Genomic DNA, 17591 nt, shown 5'->3' with positions numbered 1-17591 from the left:
GTCGTTCAAAATGGATGATTAGAATATAATCAAGGAAATCGAGCAGTCAATAATGGATAGGAAATTGCATCGATGCTTGTTCAATGTCTTAAAATTGAATCCAACTAAGAACATCTTACTACAATAAAATCGGACCTGCGTGATTTGACTCTATAGATATATGCTCACTTTTATGGATAACCATTCAACTCAAAAGTCATCAGGTCATGTCTATTTTAAGAAATTTTATAATATTTAATTATTTATAAATAAAATAGGATCCCATAAGAAAGTTCTAAAGAATCAATTTAATCCAAAAACTTAAGTTATTAGATAACGATATGTTAAAGGTTTTTGATTATATTTCTCTAACAAGTTTAGGTTGTTGGATGTATTTTAAGAAATAATATCATAATTTTTTTTTTAAATAGTAAAAGAAATAAAAAAAGTCCCTAATCTGCGACTCTTGGAAGATATGTAGCAATTTTTGTTTTTAATTCATCATAGCAGAGTAGTAATATTTTTCTAATAAATTGTAAATTTTTCCTAGTATTTAGTAAATTCCCCGAACCCCTGTTTACATAAACTATTAAAATAGCCTTTCTTTCTTGATTTATAAAATATACACACACTACTCTATTTAGACTTTAACATAATAAAAAAATCCGAACTACATAGAAATTTATGCTCTTAAAATTTTGATTAATCTAAGACGAATTTCTCATTTATGTTATCTTCAAATTTAAGACATAAGAGATAACAATGATTATAAAAAGAAAAAGAAAAGTTAATTTTTTTCAAAATACCTCTTTGAAAAAGGTGATATGATTAATTATAAAATTATTATAATTGCATATAAGCTTATAAGAAGTTTTAATGTGATCTAGTATCATAATTAATTAAAATATAAACATAAAAAATTATAAAATTATTTTAGACACTCAAATTAAATTATTTATAGAAAATACAAGTCTCGTGTTACGAGATATTTGTTATCTAATACTGCAAAGAACCCAGGTGTGAAGCCTACTGTTTTTAAAAAAATAATAATAATATAGCTGATTCAACTTTTAATATATTTCTAGGAAGAATATATTTTCTGCTACAACATGAGGCAAACATATCCATTATTTATTCGACTTTGCAGATAAGAAAGTGATTTTTTGTGCGGTCCAGCATTCAGCAGCATCTTCCCCTTAAACAATACTAGCAAAGGCTACCACACAAGAAGATAAGCGAAAGCTTTGAATTACAAGTCTCGAATAAATGAATCTTTCCTCTTAAAGCCACAAACAACATAAAATTAGTGTTTTAAAATCCCGTCCCATCCTCCGGATTGACCCGGTCAACCCTAACCCCTCCCCTTTGAGGTTGGAGTTACATGTTAGACCCTATATGCATAATGATCCCTCCGACCCCCAAAACCCAGCCTGGTTTCAGTGACTCTCAGGTCAGAGGGTCAAAGGGGGTCATTGCATTTAAAAAAAAAAAAAAATTCATGAAACAACATTGTTTTATTAAAAAAATAAATAAAAATACTTGAAAACCTAAATGTAATTGTTCTCTTCTCTCCTAGTTACCTAAATGTTTTCAATCTTCACCTCACTACCGTGAATCTTCTAGAAAAGGTAAGAATCTTACCCCTTCAAATGAAATCCTTACGATTGTCGATGGAAAACAAAAACTCATTCTTACTTCCTTTAAATTTTCCTTTGTCAGAGAACTTCTCAAAAGAGGCAGAACCGGGTCAGTGTAGTGACCCCATTAGAATATGAGTTTTGTACTTTGGTATCTTGATACTTTAATTAGGTTGTATAATATTGACTTATGGTTGTAATTGGTGAATTATGTTAAGTATATTTTGAATCTTTGATGATTGGTGATTTGTTTTTTAATATTTTCATATAGGATATATCTATTTATATTTTTTTAATATATAAAATCGGGTCAGCATAGTAACCCGGACTCCCCGGTTAAACCCGTGACCTCTGACCTCAGCCGGGTCGATGGCTAGGCCGGATTTTTAAACACCGCATGAAATCAGCACGCAACGGCTCTCCCATTCTTAAAGGTGTTCAGTAGTATATGACAGATTTTGCAAGCGTTACGGTCACTAAATTTTTGCAAAGGATTTTGTACATGTTGGAAACTGATTTCAGTAAAGGGATAGATTTCCGAGTTAAACAGCCGAGTTATTTAAAAAATAAAAATAAAAAAACCAAAGTTAAAAAATAGTAAAACACAAAACAAAACAAAATTACAAGACTAAAACTATTAAGCTTATTTTTTTTTTTGGAGAATAAACTATTAAGCTTATATGTATAAGATATTAAGCTCATTTTGTTAAAAATTTCTTTTGTGGGCTATCATTAATTGTTAATTTTGTTTTTATAAAAATAAACTGATAATATGATCTGTTATTTTTTTGGATAAAGTGTGGCTATTGGTAAAGTGTAGGCCATTATTTAATAACCAGTAATGGGAGAGTTATTATGTAAAGTAATCATATTTGCGGCTAGGTTCCTTGCTTCTACTTACAAAAATTATACAAAAATGATGCTATATTAGGTTTAGGAGATATATAGACCTTTTAAACTTTTTCATCTTGAGTTTGCCTTATTCATAGCTGCCTATATCTGAATCTGAAAAGAAATGGGGGAAGACCTTGCTTAACATGATCTCCAATATTCCATATAATTTACGGATTAATTCTGGCACATTTATTAGGTACTAATAAAGCTATTAAGCGTGAGCGCAGAGATTAAAAGAAATTTGTGTATTTGACAGGAGCTCTTATCTTAAATTTAAACCTCCATTCTATTATACATGGATAAAAATATATTCCCACATTAAGCTTTGATTAGTAACAAGTGGGTGTTTCCCAACTTTTATTTGAACCCTAAGCACAGAAAAGTAAAATACTTCCTCATAATTTCCAATTATGAATTTAAAAATTAGATTGAGAGGTTGATGCACAACAATTGTGTTTGTTGTAATCAGGCTCTTTGCAAATGCAATCCTAAGGAGCTTTACAGCGTGAGGTTGCACTTTATACAGATAATAGAATTATTTAGAGAACCAGACGTGTATCCACTTGAATTGATAAGGCCCATGTTGTGTTGCTCTCTGACATTGCTCGAAAAGATTTCATGTTTAACGATTTGACTTACTTCATGGTCATGACTCTGGTTATGAGATTGAGGCTTCAATGATGAATTGGGTTCTCCAGTTCTGGTAACGGTGTTAGCCTTTGCTCCATTACAGTGAGAACACGCGGCGGGTGACCATATACCGGTTCGGCAGGTTTTAACAAGAACCTTAAGAAGATCGGCACTAGGGTGTTTGAAAGGACCCTCAACTTCAACATCAAAACCGTTCTCTTTTTTGCGACGAATTTTGGCCACAACAGAAAGAGCTAACTCTTTGTTTACATAATAATGTGCCAAAGTAACCATGTAAGCATTGTCAGAGTTAACCTTTTTTTTCTTTTCGAGAACAAAAAGACCTTCTCTGTGCGAACAATTACCGTATGAAACAATAGTAGTCTCTATTGAATAATCATTTTTGGCCCTTGTAAAGGACTTAGGAGCTCCACAAGAACGGATACCTATTATCCCACCACTGAGACCATCACGTCCAACCCTTGTTATCTCCAAAGAAAACTCAGCACTATTATCAGCAGAGTCTCTTATACCAAAATATATGCTTTGAACACCATTGATGTCACGGGTTGCCCTCAGTTGAAAACCACAATTATGCTTCTTCTGACCTGCTGTGTAAGTCACGCCCCAAAATTCTGTATGATCATTTTCCTTGAAGTCGTTGCACATGGAAACCTCAAAAGAATCTCCCCAGCGTGCTCTGGTACCAGTGGCGCCAGCATCAAAAGAAGCACAATCGCTGCCAAGGTTAGTGTGACTACTGTAACTGCTTCCCATTGTATTTATGGATAATGGATGTGTATATGGCTATATTTCATACAAGGAAAGTTTCGTAAATATTGAGGTTAGACCAGAGCCATAACCAGTCATGGAATGAGTCTTCAAGTGCGCGTGTATACGGGTTTTGCTTTGGGACCTTCAATTTGTTCCCATCATATCATATGCGTAATTATATCCGGAAGATATTTATTTCTTTATCGTTTTAGCATAATTTTTATACCTAATAATACGTTATTGCAGATAAATTATCTACAATCACCTTCAAAATGACATTGTTTTAGATTAAAAAATTAAATAATTATAAGGGTAAATGATTTCTCTAGTCATCGGAGATAAAGTTATCTCCAATGAGATTAAAACGACGTCGTTTTGGAAATAAAATCAAGATATTTTTATAATTATAATATATTACAGAGTTATATTAGTCTTTATCATTATAATTTTTTAATCTTATAACCCAAAACGACGTCGTTTTGAGCTCATTAGAGATAACTTTATCTCCGGTGGCTGGAAAAATACTTTTCTCTAATTATAATTATAAAGACTATAATAATCAGAAATAAATTAAAATTACAAAAACACCATAATTTTCTTCCCAAAACAACTTCGTATATTAGACTTAATACGGATAAACAGAAAAAGCGAACCGAATATTATAACTGGTAACAAAGCCTAAAATTTGTAGATGCATCGAAGGGAATCCGGTGCTTTGCTTGGTCAGGGAAGCTATAATATTTTAGCCAACCAACTTTGAATAGCATGGATTCGTTTGATAGGAAGGAAAAGGGGAGTACATATATATATATCCATATTTGGTGCTGCATGCACATGCCATGTCATTGTATAGCAACACAAGGGGAGCTGCGTTGCAATATCTTTGACCAGTTTTATGCAAAGTTTATATGTTACCCAAATCAACGTCTTTTTGGTTATGAAAAAAATTATAATTATAAATATTAATATAGTTTCAGAATAAATTACAATTATAAAAATATCATTCTCTTCTTATCAAATGAGGTTGTTTTGGGATGAGATAACTTATATGGTGTGAACCGAGAAATATTAAATCCTAATTTTATATTCTAACTTTGTTATTTATATATTATTTAAAAATAAAATATGTAACGGCCAGTAAAATTAAGAGAGGGTGAATTAAATCTTAGGGTTCAACACAGAAATAATAATAATCATGAATTAAAGATTTATGTCACAAGGAAACTACAAAAACTTTTCTCCCGCTTCGTTTGGGTGAGTTTCTCTCCCTCAAAAAGCTGCTTTTATTAAAATAAAAAAAAAGTATTTCTTAAAAAAATTTTGTTTGGATGCCTACTTTTAAAAAAAATACAAGTTATAAAAAAAGTCAAAAATCTGCTTTATTTGAAAATTAAAAATTTTAATTTCTAAAAAAAGTAAAAGTCAAAAGTCAAATATTTTTTTAAAAAATTTTAATTTTTATAAAAAACGCTTCTAAAAACAAGACATAAAAAATACTTTTTTTGAAGCCCATCAAACAGGCTTTAATCCAAAATACAGTGACACAAAATAAAAGGAGGTTTCTAAAATGCTACGCACACTCTCTTCCTTTCTGACTAAAACAAGAAATTCAATTCTAAATATTTGGTTGCTCTTATTAACGAAGTGCAATAGTTTTATAAGAATTTCAAGTAGGAGTATATTCAGATATAACTATAACATGTGAAACTCAAACTCCTCACATGTAAAATGTAATGTGATCACAATGGCTCACTTCCATCTTGTTGAAAATATAAGAATTCAAGCTCCCCACCTAATGTTAGATTCCTTGCTTGCAAAATAAGTCTTAATACACTAATGCTAACATGTATTGCAATTACTTTACAGAGTTTCGAAGAAGTCGTTCCTTCAAAACAAATTTAAAAACATAAACCATATATAATAAGTACTTGTCTCCACTATATACTCACTTTGTCACAAAATACAATTCAAGAACTACCACTCAACTGAAATCTTTTAGTTTATTGGTTCAATTTTGTCCCCTTACTCATTTAACTTCAGCTATTTAGAATTGTTTCAAAGGAAATTAATTAAGTCAATTAACATCTGAATTAACAGAGATCTTGAGGAGATTAAGTAATGAAATATTTAGCAAGGGCAATAGGGGCTCCATCATATCTATTCGATAACGTCTTTAACTTAAAGTGGTTTAGTAATTGATTTGCCTTTATATTGTCTCCTTGCAAAATAATTAACGGGAGAATTTTCCACGCAAGAAAAATTCTGAGACAATGCTCTCAATAACATAAAGCCTAGTCGACCCTCCAATAGACTAACCCCTAAGAGTGGAATTTGCCATAAATTCTGAGATAATGACGTGCCCGCGTGGTACTGGACACACAAAATAGAAAAACTTGCAATTACGTATTCCAAAATAGTAAGCTATTGTTATAAAAAAAAAATAAAAAAAAAATAGTAAGCTATATAAGTCAAGAGAAAGTACACTGCTTCATAGGAGCCAAGGCAAACTTATTCAAAGAGACCTATTCTCAATGATTATTTTCTGTAATGTTCTAATTTTTCATCTCCTCTCCGTGGTAGTGGGGAAACCTTGAAGAACTTGAACCGTATTAATTATCAGAACAACTAAACTTGAGATTTATTATAACAGAGGTATGGTATTACCTCCTCTCATATCATTACTCATATTACAAACCACTAGAGGTGCTGCTCCTCTTCATTATTAGCAGTATAACATAATATAGTAGATCATATTACGCAGCAATATAAAATACAAATACTTAATTAATGATTGTAGTTCCTAGTTGAGGCGTCAAAGTCACCATCGATAAAGGCCCCATTGCCATTACCATGGAAAGTACCACTGTTGTTTATAGTGCGTTCACCATAGTTGTTTGTGGTGCGACGCTTGTTCCGGTCGCCCGAATATGCACCACTGTTAATCTTTGCACCAGAGAACTTTTGGTCCCCGTTGCCATGGTTGTTGAATGCGTTTAGAGTACCATTGTTATTGGACCCTTTGGCTGCTTCCTGAGCCTCCGCAAGCGCGAGGAGTTGCCTGATCAATTGACTTGATGACATCCTTCAATTACTCTTGAATTGCTATCCTAGTGTTTTAGTATTGGATAGCCTTAATGTTTTAAGGCTATCCAATACTAAGCCTACAATATATAGATGTAAGAAAGGGAATCCAATTGTTTGCTTGTTCACGCAAAGATGTAATAATATAATATTTTAATTAACAAAAACAACGGGATTCGTTTGGTTGGTAAGTGGTTAGGAGAATATATCCATTATCAAGTGCTTCTCATCTATCAAACATAATATAAATCATTAAAAATGCTTTCACCTAATCGTTTAAACTTTTGAGTTGAATTGGTTCTTTATTATCCGAGGTCCCGAGTTCGATCCCGAGTTCGATGCCGCTCCTCATTTTCTTTGTGGGATTTCTTAGGACAGGTGCATGATGCATCATCATCCACCTTTCAAATCCAATGAGGTCTCTTGTGAGGAGACGTATCGGAGTATAATATAAACTATGAAAGAGGCTTTCACTTAACAACATAAGCTTTTGAGTTGAATTGGTACTTTACAAACACCAATTTTGACACGCGATACATTCCCGATACGGGACATCAATACGTTATTTCAAAAACACTAATATTTTGATAAGTTGCGATTTGTCTTAATATAAAATAATATTTTTAATATAAAGTATATTTCACAAATAATTATGCACACAATTTTATATTAAAGATGATAATTACCTAGTTTCAGTTGGGGTAACAGTCCAAGAAGATTGTTTGCACAACATAATATTAAAAAAAATACAGTAACAAATCTTTTTATTTTTTATTTTTTGAGAGATACATATTAATTTTTATAACTTTTACTGATTCTATTATCTATCTACTAAAGGCCCAACTAAAGAAATAGCAGCCCATATAAAAAAATTAAAAATAAAAAAGAACATTTTGCAGCCCAGTAGAGATTTGATGGGTCATGGGTCAATAGCTAAGAGAAAAGAAAATCAAAGAGGATGTTTGGTAGAGGAAAAAAAAAATTTAACTAGAAATTACGATTTTTAGAAATAAAGTTATTTGATAAGCTAAAATATTTCAGAATACTATATTTGTTTATATTAAAATTTTCTTTATCATAGAAATCTTAGAATACCACCTCGTGGGGTGGTATTCTTGGATGAAATTTTCAAAAGAATTTAGACACAAAATAAAATTTCGAAAACATTAGATTTTTGTGAAAATTTAAAAATCTTATGCCAAACATAGATAAATAAAATTATCACCTTCAATTTTTCGGAATCCTCGAAAAATCTTTCTACCAAACCGGCTAAAAGAAGAATGGTAAGGCTAAAGGGTAGGGGTGTGCAAAAAACCGGTTCACTTGCCCTGCCCTTGATCTGACCTTGACCCGACCCATAAATATCTATTTTTTTTGAACTGGTTTAAATACTGACCAAGTTTTATTTGGGTCAGTTTTAGACCTGACTTGTTTTAATAATGACCCATTGACCCAAAATTTGACTCATACCCATTATGTGAAAAAAAGAAAAAGAAAATCACAAATACATTAAAAGAAAATTTTTAACATAAAACAATTACGTCAAAATTTTTTACGAAAAATATTTCCATCAAAAATTTTCGCAAAAAATTTTGACGAAAAATATTTTCATCAAAATTTGTGACTAAAAACATTTCTGTAAAAAAATTTGACGGAAAAAATTTTTTGTCAAATTTTTTTGCGGAATCTAAATTTCGTCAAAATATTTCACAAAAAAACATATTCATCAAAAATTTCAACGAAACACATTTCCATAGAAATTTTTTGACGGAAAAAGATTTCATCAAAATTCTTTACATAATTCAAAATTCGGCGAAATTTTTTCGACGACAATATTTTCGCTAAACATTTTGACAAAAAAAAAAATTTCCTCAAAATTTTAAGCTAAACACATTTTCTTCGAAAATTTTTGACTAAATATTTTCGTCAAATTTTTTGATAAAAAATATTTCCATCAAAATTTTCAACGGAACACATTTTTGTCAAAAATTTTCGTAAACTTTTTTGACAAAAAAATATCTCGATAAAAAATTTTGACGGAAAAAATATTCTGTCAAAAATTCTTTAGAGAATCTAAATTTCGTCGAAAGTTTCAATTGAAACATTTTCCTCAAAACAATTTCCGTCAAAAGTTTCGTCAGACCATATTCCCATCAAAATTTTGAACGAAAAACATTTCGTCAAAATTTTTGACTGAATTCTTTTTTTGTTTAAAACATTTGATGGAGGAAATCATTTTCGTCAAAACTTTTGACGGAAACTAAATTCCAATAGAAAATTTATTTTTGTAAAAATTTTCATTAGAGAAAAAATTTCGTCGCTTTTCGACAAAAAAGTATTCCGACGAAAAAATATTTTTGTGACAAAATTTTTGTCGTTTGCAACGTAGAAATTTCGACAAAATTTTGTGACGAAACCAAGTCAAAAATAGGTCAGGCCCACTTCAGAAACCAAGTCAGGTCAGACCCGACCCGGTTCTGAACTAGTTCAAAAAATCCAAACCAAGTCAGACCTGACTTGGATCAAATTAAAGCGGGTCGGGTCAAAATACCTGACCTACAAAAACCAAGTTGGGTCGAGTCGGCACAAAAACCTGACCCATGCACAGCCTTACTAAACGGCATGGGCAGAGAACGACTTGCAACAACAGTGACGTGGACGACGTAGTGGGAAAAGATACAACGCAGAAGAATAAATCTTAGTGGGAAAAGCATTACACATCAGAGGAGAGAGAAAGAATTTGGCAGAGAAAAGAGAATTTTAACTGACATGTAATGTTCCTATTAGTGGGATGCACTGAATCTTTGGTGCAACAGTAGCACCAAAGATTTATTCTTTTTCACAGTGATGAGGTGGCATGCACGGTGGCAAGATGGTGTGGTGGTTGCGGAGCGAAGTGGTGGTGACCAAAATCCGGTAAGGCACTATCCGTATCTGTTAGGGATAGAACCCTAAGAATAAGAAAGAGAACAGAAACAGAACAATTCAAGGAAATTTTTATTAGATGCCTTTGATCCTTACATCACCAGCTTTTATACATTCAGTTAACTAACTATTACACTGTTGTTTATTAACTAACTCCTACAGTGACTCAACTACCTCATAACTGCCCAACTGCTATGCCACGTAATCATTGAGTTTAGTGGGATAACTCTTTACACGTGTGGAGCTCATCTTCGTAAAAATGCCTTTTCCTTCGTACAGAACCTTGTCCTCAAGGTTCAAGGTAGGATAACACTTTCTAAGGTCTTCTTCATTCTCTTAAGTAGAATCTTCAAGCACGGAATGAGTCCATTGGACCAAAAATTGGTAATGGGGCTCTCCAGTGGATTGAGTCAAGCGCTTGGCTACCACTGCGAGCGTTTCTTGTAATGGCCTATTCTCAATGGCCACCAATGGAAGAGGTATAGTTGCTGCTGCAGAACTTTCTGAATGGACAAAAGGCTTCAATAATGAAACATGAAAAGTGGGATGTATTTGACTACCAGGTGGTAATTCCAGCTTGTAGGCAACATCACTTAACTTTTGTTCAATTGGAAAAGGTCCAAAGAACCTAGCAGCCAACTTATGATTTGCTCTATGGAAGACAAAAACCTGTCTATAAGGTTGTAAACACAGCCAGACTAAGTCCCCCACATTGAACGTGCGGTCTCGACTATTTTTGTCTGCCTGGACCTTCATTCGATTGCGAGCTCTCTGTAAATGAGCTTTCAAACATGACAAGACTTCATTTCGTTGAATCAAAATGGAGTCTACAGCTTCTACCTTCAACAGTCGCCGTGGATAATGAGGAATCAGTGTAGGAGGCTTGCCATATACAGCTTCATATGGGGTCATGCCAATAGCTGAATGAACTGATGAGTTATAATGGAGCTGAGCCCAGCTAATGAATCGTGACCAATGCAAGGGTTGTTCATGACAGAAGGCCCTCAGATACTATTCGAGATATCTATTGGTGACCTTCGTCTGTCCATCGGATTGTGGATGATAAGAGGAAGTGGTACGCAATTTGGTTCCACTCTGTTTAAACAATTGGGACCAAAACTGGCTGACAAATATTGGATCACGATCAGTCAATAGGAGCAAGGAAAACCGTGATTTATGACAACTAAATCACAAAACAATTGAGCCACCACTGCTGATGTATAAGAACGGGGAAGCTTTCCAAAATAGGCAAATTTGGATAGCCTATCAACAACCACTAAAATCGTGCAACTCCCACTAGAAGGTGGTAAACCCATTATGAAATCCATAGACAGATCCTCAAAGATGCCTTCTGGAATGGGTAAAGATTGAAGTAAGCCTGCTGGTTTAGTGGTCTCATACTTGACTTATTGACAAGTGGAGCATCCCTTAATAAATTGTTTCACATCCTCCCTCATACTGGTCCAAAAAAAATTAGCTGAAATACGCAGAAAGGTGCGTGTTATTCCAGCATGACCGCCCACAGGGGATGCATGTGCTTCTCGAATTAAACTAGGAATTAGAGAAGATTTAGGACTTAGGAGGAATCTGTTCTTATGATACACAATGCCCTCTCTTACTGTCAAAAAGGTCACTACATTTGGGTCATCCTTCACCTGTTGGTGACAATGTATGAGATATGGATCACTCACATTCTGTTCTCGAATTTGCTCTAAAACTTCGAATACTGGTTCAGAAAACAAAGCATTGACTGAGGCCTCTTTATGACACCTAGAATGCATCAGCGACTATATTGGAGTTGCCTGCCTTATATTCAATACGGAATGCATACCCCATCAATTTACACAGATATTTCTGCTATTCTGTAGTCTGGATGGTTTGATTAAGCAATTCCTTAATACTCCTGTGGTCTGTTCTTATAGTAAAGAAGGTTCCAAGGAGATATTGGCGCAACCGTTTAACTACCACTGTTATAGCATAGAGTTCCCGTACGTAGATGCATTGGCCATCCTGCTTCCCAATTTCTTGCTAAAAAATGCAAGATGTCTCTCATGTTGTAAAAGAACAGCCCCTACCCCAGTGTTTGAAGCATCAGTTTCAATGACAAAAGGGACCGAAAATCGGGTAAAACCAATACAGGAGTGTTGGTCATTGTAACACCCCGTATATATCCGGTAATATTATCATACTATCGTATTAAGCTGCGCTTAATTAAAATTGCGGAATATCTTTTTATTTTCAATTATAATGTCATTAATCATTACCAACTTGATTACTTAACCATTTTCAAAACATCGTCTGTATGTATATTGCAATAAACAGCTAACTGGAATACCTCAATAATTAAATAACATAAGTATGTCTCTAGACACGGAACTACAACACGTAGACCGATTCAACTAGCAGTTTATACAACTCAACTCAAAATTACTAACAACATAGTGGCATGGACAACTCCCATGTTCACCCAAATAAGGCAACAAAGCCCAACATAAGTCTCAACTCAACAACAACATAATGATAAAGGCGGAAAATATAAACAACATCCAATCTAGACATGCCAGCATATAACATATAACAGCAATAATCATCAACTAAGCTATGGCCTCCTGCCGCCAGAGGCATCAGTCCCCATACTACCTGAACCTGAAATAAGCATTCCCCAAACGTGGGGTGAGATCTCTAAAATAGAAACTCAGTAAGGCAAGGGGTCCTCAAGGATCTTCCACCCCAAGCTCACTTACATGTGCAATATAAGTTCAAAAGCTGTTTATCATCATCAGTTCTAAAATAGTGCAATGCAGCAGATAATCATGTCATGTGTATCAATTCTATTCTACTGGCCAAAGAAATGCAGGATTTATATACGTCTAATACCCACAAATAGTGCAAGACGCTACTTGCATCCACCCCGGATCACCGTCTTGTATGACACCACATACTCAGGCTTACCGTCAAGATGGAACAACACATGCATATTAAAAGCCATTACACATAAAGTTCAACAGCATTTCAAATATCCAAAGCATGTAACACAGCATGCATATAACCATACCCCCATGGGACATGGTGGAACCACAACATGGCTAAACCGAGGACATGAAAGCTTACCTCTTAAGCAATCAATCCAAGTCAAGTCCACACAAGCTCAAAGTCCAAACACAGCAGATCACAATCTGATTTAGAACCAGCAAGCATATCAACATTCATAGCTCCGTAGCATAAACATAAAGACTACGTTTTCCTTTTACGTTTTACGTCTTAAGGCTTCCCACAAAGCCATAAGCCCTTAATCACTTGATTCTGACTTAGTTAAGTATTTACAGAAGTTCAACTCCATCAAAATAGGGTCCACAAACCCAAAGCTCAGTTCTGTATGAACAGTACCTTACTGTTCCTTGAAATTCCAGAATATCCGAATATATGTCGGGGGCATATCCGGATATCCGATATCATATCCGGATATCCATATTCGGATATCAAAGACCCCATATCCGGATATCAATATCCGGATACCATATCCGGATATCAATATCCGGATACCATATCCGGATATCAATATCCGGATACCATATCCGGATATCAATATCCGGATATTTATCGACCCAATATCCAGATATTTCGCGACAGAATGCACTTTCTGCATTTCACGAAGATATCTTTCCAAGGTTCCATTTTTACCGATTACAGAAGCTTAAACATGCATTTTTAGCTGTGTTTAACCTTACCCACTCTAAAGTTGTCAACTTAGCTAATTACATGCATCAAGGTTCCATTTTTAAGCATTAAACTCATAATCAAAGGTTGGTACAACATACTCAAGCTTCAAACTCAGAACAAAAGGCTCTTGGAGCTCACTTGACACTCCCAAGGTTCAGACTTCCACTGCACACGAAAAATGCTACCAAAGCTTGGCCTTTTCCTCACAAAGGAAGCTTCTTGGAGCCTCCACACACAAGACAAAGGCCCCAACCTCACAACTTAGAAGACTCAGCACCTTAACCTCACAAGGCAGCTCACTCAACTCAGAAAAGAAGGCTTAACATTCACCCCAAGACTCAACCACACTCAACCAAGGTGTTTAGATGAAGAAATCATGAAGAAAGGTGATGTCTTTGGAGGTTTCTAAGTAAAACCGAAAATGACCAAGAGAGGGGAAGGTGGCAGCAGCCAACTCACGCATACAAGGCTGGAGGATCAGCCTAGGGTTGTGTGCAACCCTCTATATATAGTCACTTAAGCAATAAACACACAGTATTAACTTTAATTTTTACGCTTAGCATTTTAATCCCAAACTCAGGATTCTTAACCTACTAAATTTTACAAGAATTATCATATTTTTCTTATATTTTTCGGAGCACCTTTCCGGTAGGCGCTTTTCATAGCCAGTACCAGTTTCTGGCACAATTTCTCATTATTTTAACTTGAAACTCGTTTTACAAGTCCTACATATTATTCTAGTAATTATCATGTACTTATTATAATTTTCCGGGATACTTTTTTGGTACGCATTTATACCGACTAGCAGAACCGGTATCTGCACTTTTCGTCAGAAAAACGACTTTCAGCATTATTACTCACTTATTATAATTATTAGAGCCTTATAATAATTATTAGGGTCAATTATGGAATTATCTCATTAAAGTCATAATTAACTGATTAATTTCCTTAATTAACGGTGCGGGTTCTTACAGTCATTGCCACTTTCAGTCGACTGAAAGCCTGAGTAGCTGCACAAGACCAATGGAACTCCTTGCTAGCCTTCACGAGATCAGTTAATGGAGCTGCTAAGGATGCATATCCTTGCACAAATCTGCAATAATAACCTGTTAAGCCCAAAAATCCCCTCAACTGTTTCAAGGATCTAGGTTCGGGCCAATTCACCATGGCAGCTATCTTCTTAGGATCAGCTTGTACTCCTTGCTTGGGCACAATATGACCCAAGTAATCAATTGAAGAAGCTCTAAACTTGCACTTAGAAACCTTAACAAAGAATTTGTGCTGCTGTAAGTTCATCAAGGCTATGCGCAAATGAGCAATGTGATCAGTCATAGACTTGCTGAACACCAAAATGTCATAAAAAAAAACAATTATAAACTTCCTCAAATACGGTTTGAAGAGTTGGTTCATGACAGCTTGAAAAGTTGCTGGTGAATTTGTTAAACCAAAGGGCATTACAAGAAATTCGTAGTGCCCTTCATGTGTCCAAAATGCAGTCTTCTCCACATCTGCAGGAAGGACTCGTATTTGGTGATATCCAGCCCGTAAGTCCAATTTAGTAAACACTGAAGCATTTCCCAACTCATCAAGCAATTCATCTATAGTAGGAATAGGAAACCTATCCCGAATAGTAATGGCATTGAGGGCTCTATAATCGATACACATTCTCCATGATCCATCCTGTTTCTTGACTAATAAAACGAGAGATGAGAAAGGACTTTGAGAATGTCGAATAAAGCCATTGGTCAGTAATGCAGTAGTTTGTTGTTCAATCTCGTTTTTTTGACAATAAGCATATCTGTAAGGCTTAACATTTACTGGCTGAACCTTGTCAATGAGATGGATTGCATGGTCTAAACCTCTGAATGGAGGTAACTCATGTGGCACTTGAAAAACATCTAGAAATTGAAGTAACAACTGCCACAAGTCATTTGTTATCTGATCTTGAACTCCAGGTAGTTCAAGATTGGCCACCTCAACAGAATTAGTGCTTTGGGACATTGCAAAACACACAGCCTTATGCAGGACATTCACCTGTTCTGTACTGGTATGTAACTGTGCATCTTGTACTCCTGTGAGGATCACTTCTCTACCTTGCCATATAAACTCCATTGAGCCCTTCAAGTAATCATGAGTAACTCTACCCAATTTTTCCAACCAAGGCATACCAAATATGATCTGCAATTCACTTAATTCGAGCAACCACAAGTCTACAAGGAATAAGATACCTTGTAACTCAATTGGTACATTACAACACCTACGGTCAGCTATTAGAAACTCACCATTGCCCAAAAAAAACTCGCAGTTTTTTAACTCTAATAATTGACAACTTCAATTCAAGAGCTAATTTCAATTGAATAAAATTTTGAGTACTACCAGAATCAATTAGCACACTAACCTCCTTTTTTGAAATTGCTGTCGTGAACCTGAGAGCATGACCAATAGAAGGATCACCCATAGCATGTAAAGTCTGGTTCTCCCTGTCTGATTTCCAAACAATATCCTCCTCATCTCCTTCATTATCAGATTCATCAATCTCACCAATTGACAGTAATAAGCGATTCTTACATCTGTGTTTACCATTCCACCTCTCATTACAATAGTAACACAAGCCTTGCTCACGCTTCTGCTGTAACTCCTCATGAGATAAACGCTTCATCATGTTGGGTGCTGGTAATGCCAAAGTTTGATTGGCATTTGGAGGTGGCAATGCAGGTTTATTGGAAGTTGGAACTGGTGGAGGTTCACTGTGTGTGAATGGTTTTGAAAATCCTCTCCTCTGACCCGATGAAAAGGAAGTTTTAAATTCATAATGGTGATCATCATAGGCAAGTGCAATTTGCATTGCCAAATGAAGAGTGGATGGGGTGCGAAGCTGAACTGCACTTCTAAGTTCTGGTGTCAGACCAGACACAAAAAAACTCATATACAATTCATCATCCAACCCAGGAACCTGATTCAATAGAGCTTCAAAATATCTAATATAATCTCGTAAAGCACCTGACTGAGAGAGTTTAGAAAGAACTCCTTTGAGGTTCGTAAAGGCAGAAACTCCAAACCTTTGACGCAAGCCTATCACTAAATCTCCCCAGGAGCAAATTGTGCCACTGTGATACATCCACTGGTACCAAGCTCCAGCAGTGCCTTCCATGCGTAAACCCGCTAATGGAACCTTGAATTCCTCTTGGATTTGCTGAAGATGAAAAAATAGCTCTGTTTTGAAAATCCGATTGTTAGGCTCAGTGCCATTAAACAATGGAATTTCTAAACGGAAGGACTTGGAGAGATTAAGATCTGAACGTGCGCAACCCAACGACGTTGAATCTGAGAACTGTGGAGGAATCAGAGAATGTTGAGAAGTTTCTCGAGGTCTCATATTCACTCGTGGATCTGACGTCACAAAATTGTTATTGAGTTACTGCAATTGCGCAAGCATCAGCGTCATCTGGTTCTGATTTTCATCCAACCGAGCCTCAACTCGATTCATCTGCGTTTGGTGATCTTCAAGTCATGACTCAACGCGAGTCATTTGTATCTGGTGATCCGCAAGGCGTCCTTCAACTCGTTGCTGGAAAGTGGAGAACTCCTCGGCAAGATCTTGAACGCGCATCATGAAAATGTTGGTGTTCAAGAATGAAAGCACCAAATTGTTAGGGATAAAACCCTAAGAATAAGAAAGAGAACAGAAACAGAACAATTCAAGGAAATTTTTATTAGATGCCTTTGATCCTTACATCACCAGTGTAACACCCCGTGTATACCCGGTAATGTTATCATACTATCGTATTAAGCTGCGCTTAATTAAAAATGCGGAAAATCTTTTTCTTTTCAATTATGACGTCATTATACTTAGCCAAGTTGATTACTTAATCAATTTCATAAAATATCTCCTGTATATAAATTGCAATAAGACATCTAACTGAAATATCTAAAAATATAGATATAAATGAG

At 35.1% G+C, this 17591-nt stretch overlaps 3 protein-coding genes across 3 annotated transcripts; all 3 read right to left on the bottom strand.

Moving 5' to 3' along the window:
• Window positions 1-2955: 2955 nt before the first annotated feature.
• On the bottom strand, window positions 2956-3979 carry LOC133290722 (uncharacterized). Its single transcript, XM_061488859.1, has one exon. The coding sequence runs from the start codon at window positions 3915-3917 to the stop codon at window positions 3009-3011; it is 909 nt and encodes a 302-aa protein (XP_061344843.1). The 5' UTR covers window positions 3918-3979; the 3' UTR covers window positions 2956-3008.
• Window positions 3980-10256: 6277 nt separating this feature from the next.
• On the bottom strand, window positions 10257-10832 carry LOC133290685 (uncharacterized). Its single transcript, XM_061488814.1, has one exon. The coding sequence runs from the start codon at window positions 10830-10832 to the stop codon at window positions 10257-10259; it is 576 nt and encodes a 191-aa protein (XP_061344798.1).
• Window positions 10833-11068: 236 nt separating this feature from the next.
• LOC133290684 (uncharacterized) lies at window positions 11069-17016 on the bottom strand. Its single transcript, XM_061488813.1, has 4 exons — window positions 16039-17016; window positions 14613-15818; window positions 11407-11575; window positions 11069-11325 (listed from the first exon to the last, which is right to left on the bottom strand). The coding sequence occupies exons 1-4, from the start codon at window positions 17014-17016 to the stop codon at window positions 11069-11071; spliced, it is 2610 nt and encodes an 869-aa protein (XP_061344797.1).
• Window positions 17017-17591: the final 575 nt, after the last annotated feature.

The sequence above is a fragment of the Gastrolobium bilobum genome, unplaced genomic scaffold (assembly GCF_033153095.1).
Source record: "Gastrolobium bilobum isolate Gb01-03AN ecotype WA unplaced genomic scaffold, APGP_CSIRO_Gbil_v1 utg5903, whole genome shotgun sequence".
NCBI lineage: Eukaryota > Viridiplantae > Streptophyta > Magnoliopsida > Fabales > Fabaceae > Gastrolobium > Gastrolobium bilobum.
The sequence above is the reverse complement of the archived record's forward strand: the minus strand, read 5'-3'. Positions and strand labels throughout refer to the sequence as shown.